This window comes from Corvus cornix, chromosome 19 (genome assembly GCF_000738735.6).
Source record: "Corvus cornix cornix isolate S_Up_H32 chromosome 19, ASM73873v5, whole genome shotgun sequence".
In the NCBI taxonomy this organism is placed as follows: Eukaryota; Metazoa; Chordata; class Aves; order Passeriformes; family Corvidae; genus Corvus; species Corvus cornix.
The window spans coordinates 6,979,280-6,987,907 of NC_046348.1; the positions used below are offsets into that span (position 1 = coordinate 6,979,280).

At 55.3% G+C, this 8,628-nt stretch overlaps 1 protein-coding gene across 1 annotated transcript; it reads left to right on the top strand.

The window, feature by feature from the left end:
* The first annotated feature begins 84 nt into the window (after positions 1-84).
* Positions 85-4,920, top strand: CRYBA1 (crystallin beta A1). The gene is made up of 7 exons (XM_039562959.1): positions 85-422; positions 1,167-1,231; positions 1,783-1,902; positions 2,146-2,264; positions 3,794-3,935; positions 4,331-4,473; positions 4,591-4,920. The coding sequence occupies exons 2-7, from the start codon at positions 1,187-1,189 to the stop codon at positions 4,736-4,738; spliced, it is 717 nt and encodes a 238-aa protein (XP_039418893.1). The 5' UTR covers positions 85-422; positions 1,167-1,186; the 3' UTR covers positions 4,739-4,920.
* The last annotated feature ends 3,708 nt before the right edge of the window (positions 4,921-8,628 follow it).

The window sequence follows — 8,628 nt, forward strand, 5'->3', positions numbered from 1 at the left end:
CCCGTGAGCCCACCGCCAGCGGGGTCTCATGGGGAGGTGTCCCCACGGTGCCAACTGGCGCCAGGGCCAGGCCAGCCCCCAGGCTCACCCCGTGACGGCGCGGTGCATTGCCCCTGGAAAATGCCAGCGCGGTCAAATCGTTGAGTCATTTGTGCCCAAGATTATCTGTGCAAACAGCCGCCCCGATTATTTTTTTTTTTTATTATCAAATTTTTTTTCTTTTTCCCTAAGAATGTGGCTCAGACCATGGGGATGAGCAGCTGAAATCTCTGGGGATCAGCAGGACAATGCCAGAGCAAGCATTGTGCTGACGGCTCTGCAAACGCTGGCACCGGTTCCCGGCCAGCAGTACCCTATAAAAGCTGAGCCGCTGAAGTAGGCAAACATTACATGGGCGAAGCAGCAGTAACCGCCTGAGCTAGGTGAGTCCTGGACCGATGCGCACCTCTCCCACCTCACCCCTCTGCTGCCAGCCGGCTGGGCAGACACCCTTCCTCCTGCCTGGTGGCAAAAGACACCCAGAGGGACCATCGCTGTTTCCCATGGCATAAGACAGGCTCACATGTCCCCACTGGCAGCCGGGGGGGGGGGTGAGAGCCCCTCTACAAGAGGGCACCCCACTCCTGGCACCCACCGGCATGGCACGCTGGTTGGCATCTCCCACCATTAGCCAGGGCTGTCCATGGGAGCCCACTGTGCCTCCCAAGGGACACTGGGCAGGGAGAGGGGAGCAGGCGGGTCTGTTGGACACTGCCAGGCACAGGGCAGCCCGTGCCCGCCGCAGCTCCCTGCTCTGGCTCAGGGGTGCTTTTCCTAGCGGTGGTCTGGCCTCGGGGAAGGAGAAAGGGGGATCGGGCACTGTGCCCTGGTGGGCACGCAGGCTCCGTGCCATGGCCGGGAGGAGGGAAGGGGCACCGCAGCAGTGAGAAGGGAGCACCCTGCTTTGGATGTGTCCCACAGCCCCCTACTGTGCCCCCTTCCCCATCCTTGGGCTGGCAGGAGGGTGTCGCTGAGACTGGTGTGGCTTGTCCCCAGCAGTGGGGCAGCTGTCCTTGAACAGGCGCTGTGGGTAGTGGGCACAGGGCCGTCCCCCAGCCTCGCGAGCGGGCAGCAGGGGTGCACAGGAACATGCTGCAGTAAAAAATGGCTTTTCCTTCTTTCTCCAGACACCGATCCAGCAGCAAAGATGGCTCAGACAAACCCTCTGCCTGTTCCCATGGGCCCGTGGAAGGTACGTCCTTGCATCCCCTGTATTTTGCCTTTCCCTCTGTGCAGGTAGGGAACAGGGAGAAGGGCAAAGCCCATCCTCCAGGGCCAGGAAAGTTGCACAGCGGGCAGTGAGGCAGGGACAAGCACAGGAAACAGGCACCCCTGTTCTCTGCCCATGGGAATGTGCCCTGCCTGCTCAAATACCTCCCGGATGTTTTTCATAAGGGTCTTCACAGCATCCCGGGCCAGCTGTGCCCTGCTCTTACCAGGCATCCGGTGACAGGCAGTTACAGAGTCCCCAAAAGCCACCGGCTGTTGTTCACCCTCCCCTGTCCATGCAGACAGGGTGAGCAGTGGGCACTGTGGAGCAAGGTGGGGAGCAGCCCCGAGGGGTCTGGCAAAAGCCCCAGGGCCATAGGTCGAGGAAGGAGTCGAGAGGGAGAGGAGAAACACGTGCACAAGTGAGAAGTATCCCGTCGAAGCCTGGAGCTGTCGCGGGAGAGGAGAGCGCCAGCCGCAGCCCCCCGGGGAGGTGCCCCTCGCCCTTTCCCCCGTTAATCCTCTTTGCCCTAGAGCGTTCGGAGCCGAGGCCGGGAGAACCGCCAGCCACAGCCCTGCCACCCGCCCGTCCCAGAACGGCTCCGCTCCTCTCTCCGGACGGCACCGCTGCCCCGGGAACTGATCTCCGCAGGGGTGAGCAGGAGAGCGGAGCGGGGGCCAGCCTGCGGCTCCCCCGACACCAAGGCAGGGCGTCGCGGGGCCAGCAGTGCAGGGACGTGGAGGCGTGCGGGGCTGTGTCCCAGCCCAGAGGGGTGCCCAATGCAGCCTTCGCTGGCTCTCTCCCTGACGGAGCCACCCTCCGTCTCCAAGAGGCGCTGAATTGCCTGGGGCCACTGCCGGGCAGTTTCCAACTCGGCAGCTCGTTCTCCGTTCCAGATCACCGTGTACGACCAAGAAAACTTCCAGGGCAAGAGGATGGAGTTCACTTCGGCCTGTCCAAACATCATGGAATGTGGCTTCGACAACATCCGCTCCCTGAAGGTGGAATGTGGCGCGTGAGTACCCAGCTGCCATGGAGGGGGTGCTTTCCCAGGCGGGCTGGCTGGGAGAGGGGTGCCCAAGCGTGGAGTGGGACCAGCTGTCCCCGCTCTGCTTGGCTGGAGCCAAGCACCACAGCCAAGGGAAGCCAGGCATGGGGGGATCCCACCCTGCCAGGGCAGAGCAGCCAGCTCCGGGAAGCACTGATAGAGGGAGAGGGCCAGAGGACAGTGGCAACACCTTTGGCATCATCCAAAACTGCCTCCCGCAGTGTTGGAATAGTCAGGTTTGGAGCTGCCCGAGGATGCAGCAAGGGTCAGTGCTCAGTGAGTGGCTCTTGAGCTTAGCCTGGTCCCCATCCTGTCTGTGTAACCCCACGAAGCACCAGCCCTAGAGAACCACCTCTCACCCCAGGGCCCTGCCCTCCTTTGCCCTAGGCTTTCCCTGCACTGCACAGCTCCCAGGGCCAGGGCAGAACCCTCCCGCAGCTTCTCCAGTCCTGAGAGGGGTAGAGAGCAGAGCCAGGCTTCTCCCTGCACACGGGAATCTTCCCTGGCACAGGCAAGGCACCTCCCGAGCAGCTCAGGGAGGCCGTGTGTCGGGAGCGGTCCCCGCGGTGCACATCCCTCCGGGGCGGGGAGCAGACGAGCTAGATTTGTGCTGCTATCTTTAGGACGTGTAATGCTAATGGGATTACAGCAGCATGCGTGCTCACGCCGTAATCAGCTCCCTGCTCCAGTTGACATGTTCCTAATCAGGCTGCTCACCTTGCACAGGGCAGGCTGGCTGCAGGACATGGCACTGGGGCTCAGTGGCAAGAAACCCTCGACACCCCAGCTCAGGCCCTCTGGACCCTTTGTACCCCATCAGCAAGGGATCCATGCACTGAACAGCCCGTGCCACACACCTTCCAACCCCCAGCCCAGGCTCTGTCCCCAGTCTCCTTAAGGGGACATCCCCACCCTGGAGACAGGCAGGTGCTGTGTGGGCAGCACCAGGGCTTGCAAAATGTGTTCTGCAGGGTGGAGGCATCCCACTCACCTCTCCTTGTTTGCTTTCAGCGAAGGCAGAAAGGGGAAAGGCCATAGGTCCCTGCTCTCTGCTCAGAGCCAGATGGGCTCTGCCTGCTTTGGACATCAGGAATTCAGGTCTTTTCAGCAGTGTCAGGTTGTAATTGGGAAACAAGTAAGAAATGAGGCCTTTGGGAGAGAAGGGCAGCTGGGGCATCCTGAAGCGATGCTGGTCTGCATAAATAACGACAGAGCAGCCAGGGGGAGAACCACCTGTGCAGGATGGGCCCCAGGATCTCCCCATCTCCCACTGCAGCCGGGCATGCTGTGGGGGTGCCTCCCCAGCACCAGATGCAGTTTCACACTCCCTGGGTTCTCTGCCCACATCCAGCACCGCTTCCCCTCCTCCCAACCTGTGGGCAGAGGCCAGACCCCAACCTCCTCCTTGCACCTACATCCTGCCCCTGTGCTAGCTCCAAGCAGGAGCCCCTGAGCTGCCGCAGGAAGCCCTGGCAGCCCTCGCTCTGTTTTTGCAGCTGGGTCGGTTATGAGCACACCGGCTTCTGTGGGCAGCAGTTCATCCTGGAGAGGGGAGAGTACCCGCGCTGGGACGCCTGGAGCGGCAGCAACGCCTACCACATTGAGCGCCTGATGTCCTTCCGCCCCGTCTGCTCCGCTGTGAGTGTCCCACGGGCCTCTGATTCCGTTAAAATGTCCCAGGCCATGGCAGTGAGGTTAGGAAGGGAAAATACAGCTATGCCAGGGGCAGGCTCAGTGTTTCCCCCCAGTCCCAGCAGGATTTGCTCCTTCTGTCCTGTTTATTTTAAAGTTTTTGAGGGAATTTCTGGGCAAGCCTTACATGACCAGAGCTAGGGGACAGCCAGTCTGAGACAGTAGCTGTGGCATAGCTGACACCTCCCAGCCACCCAGAAAACTCCAAGCAGCCAGGGTCTGAACACCTCCCTCTCCAGGAAACCCTCTGGGTAATGCTGTAGGGAGTGACAGCCCTGCCATTCCCACCCATGCTGGGGCAGGAGCACCACCTCCCCCTCAGCCCCTGCTCTCCCCCTCAGAATCACAAGGAATCCAAGATCACCATTTTCGAGAAAGACAACTTCATCGGCCGCCAGTGGGAGATTGCTGATGACTACCCCTCGCTGCAGGCCATGGGCTGGGCCAACAACGAAGTGGGCTCCATGAAGATCCAGTGCGGCGCGTAAGTGACGGGCCAAGGACCAGGAGCAGCAGGACAATCCGCTGCCATCGCCGTGCCACCACGGTGGGAGGGGGACACCCTGTAACCCCCCTGCTTACCTCTGTCCTTTTCTTCCAGCTGGGTGTGCTACCAGTATCCCGGGTACCGCGGCTACCAGTACGTCCTGGAGTTTGACCACCACGGTGGAGACTACAAGCACTGGAGAGAGTGGGGTTCGCATGCCCAGACCTCCCAGATCCAATCCATCAGGCGTGTCCAGCAGTAGCTCCCCAACTTCCCAGTACATCTCTGCAAGGTTTCGAAAGCTCACCGGCTCCCTCTTGGTGCTAATACTCCCCTCCCGAAATAACCACCCCCTCTTGTACTACCACTGCTTATGGAACAACACTCCCAAAACGGTACCAATCGCCACAATTGCCAATAAATGTGACTGAAAGAAAAAGATAAGACAGCTTGGTGTGTGTTTGCTGTTGTGTGTTTGGGACTGAGGTTGCACACCCTCATCCCAGGAGCGGGGACCAGACTCTTTCCTGCTTACTTTAAGCTGGGCTGAAGCGTGGCAGGGCTCACACTGAGGGAGATTCAGACCTCCACTGTTGCACAGAAACACTTGGTTTTTTCCCTGCCTGCTCTCTCCTTCCCCTGACAAGGTAAAGGACACCTGGACTCTGCCCCACTGAGCCATACCATCCACGTACACACAGCTTGTGGGCTCTGTGGCCAGCACAGCCAGGCCTCTGGGATCTAAACCCAGGCTGCTCCCCGAAAACGCAAAAAAGAAAGTCACACTGACACCCACAAACTTTAAAATTTTTATTCAACAATTTACATCACTTATTGTCTGTCTTAACGTATTCGATCTACACAAATTTCTTTTTTTTTTCCTGATAAAATAATAAAATTTGGATAAATTTTGAAGACCTGTTGGTGCAGAATAAACAAAATTTCAGGTAAGGTTGGTTTTTTTTTCTTTTTTTTTCTTTTTTCAAAACATATAGTGTGAAGTATGACATCATTGGTAAAGATACATCATGCCATTACAGCTCATGGACATTACCTATCCTTACAGTCCGTGACATCACCCACACCAGCGCAAGGGGCTGCGCCAGACACAGCTACAGCAGGTTTTACACTAAACTCCTCTAGCCACCCTCTCACCACCAGGAAAATGCCTACGCTTTTCCAGCTGGGCACACAGAGTGCATTCACCTAATTGGAAAATACCGGGGAGGGGAGAAGGAAACACAGACTACCTTTACCGACCCGTGTGGTCGCACACTACAACATCGACACCAAAGAGGGGCTGCCCCTCTCTGCAGGTCAGAGGTAATTCAGCTCCTGAGCAGGTAGAGCACAACCCCTCGCAGCGATTTGAATACAAACCAGGAACAAAATGAGAACTTATTGAAGGGGAAGGGGGGCAGGAGAGGAGACAGACCCCGCCCGGCTCTGCCTGCAGGGATCTCTCCGGCCCCAGCTCGCAGTCGCAGTCGAAGCGCGTGGTTGTGTTTTGCACCGCCCTTAACACTGAAATATTCAGGGAAGGGAGAGAGAGGGGCATCAGTCCCCCCAGTAAACAAGTTGAGGACCTTCAGAGGCTCGGAAGCCTCTGAAGGTGTGTAAGTACACGTGTGATGGTAGATAGAAAAGCAGCCCTGTTCTGTATGAAAAAAAGCTGTCAAGTTAGTACAAATTTCTGCCATGGCGAAGGGAACAGGAAGAGAAAGCTGTCAGGGTCCTTCTCCTGTCACAAAATCCCAACTCTCCCGCACACAGGCTCTGGGCTAAGCAACATGTTTCCAAAGGTGGTACCTGCAACCCAACGCACCCAACGCATGAAAACAAAAACAAAATAAAGCTCTCACCCCCAAGGCTGGAGGGAACCCTGTCTCCACTCCAGCCCCGCAGTGGGATAGTGAGGAACCCTGTCCCTCCTGCCTCACAGTGGGAATACACAGCGGTAGGATTCCTCTTGGTTCATTTTGTCATTAGAAGCCTCGAGTTTGCCCACACCACCGGCCTGCAGCGCAGTGGACTGGTCTCCATCCCCTCCCCAAAGCTGCTTTGTGTGGGGGCTCCCCGTCCCCATGGGGACACTGGCGGGTGCCGTCACCACGCTCTCCCCAAAAAGGGCACTGGTTCATCTGACAGTACAAAGTGTATCCAAAACACAAGCCAGCACACCCCACTCCCTCTGATTCAATTACTAAAGTAGGCTCTTTAAAATAAAAAAATAATATATATATTTATATAGCTATACAGAGAGATACAGAGAAAGCAAAGGAGAGAGAAAGGCTACTAAAAAAATCAAGAAGCGCCAGTTTTCTGCTACAGCTGTCAGCAAAGAACTGTCACCTTACATCATACCCTCTGAGATGGTGAAGAGAATGGAGGCAATGACAGCACAGGAATGCAAAAGAGGGCAGATAAGTCACTTCTGGTAATGAGACACAAATTAAACTTTCAAAACATGTGCATAGCTTTATTCATCTGCTTCAAACTAACCTTTTCACGGAGCTTCAGTGAAACCCGAGTGTGCAAAATGCATTTCTAAAAAATAATGCAAGCAAGCTTTCACATTTACTGTGGCAGAAGTACAGAAAGACTCGGACAGAATCATCACACACTGGGGCGGGAGATGGAGAACCCAGAATTGCACAGCTTGGAGTTCTGAGTCACTGACTGCAAACACAAGCGTTTGGATTTCGCTAACTTCAAGCAAGGCATGTTGACTTCTCCTTTACAAAAAAATACTCATAAACCCCACAGAAACAAGAACCACAACCTGGCAGGGAATAAATCCCCTGGATAATGTGATCATGGTGCCACAGGGAGCCTGAACTCCAGCAAAGCTAGTTCCAGAGCTTAGCTTGTTTTGGCTCTGCAGGAACACCATGGCAATGCTGATTTTTTGTCCGCAGAAGAGCAAAGCAGCTTTTCTTTCTCTCCCTCCCATTCCCCTCCGAAGTCACAGGTGCCACTGCACAGGACTTCATCCCCAAACTAAGACAGCCACTACACAGGCTGGAGTCCAGGTCTCATTTCGATCCAAAGGGTCACCAGGACACCAAGGAACCCTCGACTGTGGATGGGGAGTGGCCCTCCCAGCCACGTCCCCAGCTCACACCCCATCACCTCTCTCCAGAAAGACTTAAGCACACATGCAAGGCACATTGAGTCAGATGTACACACACACCTGGGTGTGTAAAAGAGCAAACGCTGGCCAAAAAAGAAATAAATTGATGCTGAATAAACTAACTAAACAGGTAGAGAGCTCTGGCCTATGTATTTGCAGACTATTTTCCAGGCAGTTGTAATCCCCAAGTGTTTTTCCTACGTGACTTTAGACCTTCCTTACTCTTCCCTCACTTTGCAGAGAGGTACTTTATATTCCTAAAGGATCTTCTATAAATAGTCAAGTAAATTCCCTTTCTTCCCTCCAGTAAACTCCTCCTCCAGGGTACACATCCCCCACCACGATGCAGGCGTGACCCATAAAGAGAAGAGGTTCCGGACCTGCCTGTGCCTCATGGCAGCACCTTGATGCAGTGAGACCTCCCTCCACTGCTCCCTAAGCCTTTCACTGGCAGGTTTTGGCTGGCTGGATGGCTTCGCCTTGCTTTTTTCTTGGAAAACATCTGACCCCGGGCACCAAGCGCTCCCCAGGTGGAGAAGGAGCCGGTGGGTCCCCAGCACTGGGGTAAGGGCAGGACGGAGGCCACGCAATCCTTAATACTGCTGGTTAACTTCACATTGAGATAAAGCATTCAAAAGATCTTTTTGTAGAGATGAGCAATTTCCTTCTATAGGTAAATTCAAATAGAAAACAAATATATTAAAACCGGAGACGAGACAAGAGCTGACTGAGGTTTTTCTACCTTACAAGTTACCCAGGCACCTTTCCCGCACCACCGGCCATGAAGGAAGGAGAAGCTGAAAACCTCAGGGATTTGCACTACCCTTCCAATAGCAGCTTGAGAAAAGGAAGGAGAGGAAAAGAAAAAAAAAAAAAAAAGCACAGTGTTCTCTCAAAGTTAAAGAGTTCTCCTTTGCTTGCGTTTGCATAGAAATTCCCATAGGTCAGCACCAAAATCAGGTCCACCCCTGTCCTACACCCCGGCTCCCCCAGTTCCTACACTCTCCCAGTTAGTGGCT

Bases quoted from the DNA above. Each gene is read 5' to 3' on its own strand.
- CRYBA1 (XM_039562959.1), top strand. From the start codon at position 1,187: ATGGCTCAGACAAACCCTCTGCCTGTTCCCATGGGCCCGTGGAAG. The intron at 3,936-4,330 runs GTGAGTGTCCCA...TCTCCCCCTCAG, and splicing joins TCCGCCCCGTCTGCTCCGCT to AATCACAAGGAATCCAAGAT. The intron at 4,474-4,590 runs GTAAGTGACGGG...CTTTTCTTCCAG, and splicing joins ATGAAGATCCAGTGCGGCGC to CTGGGTGTGCTACCAGTATC.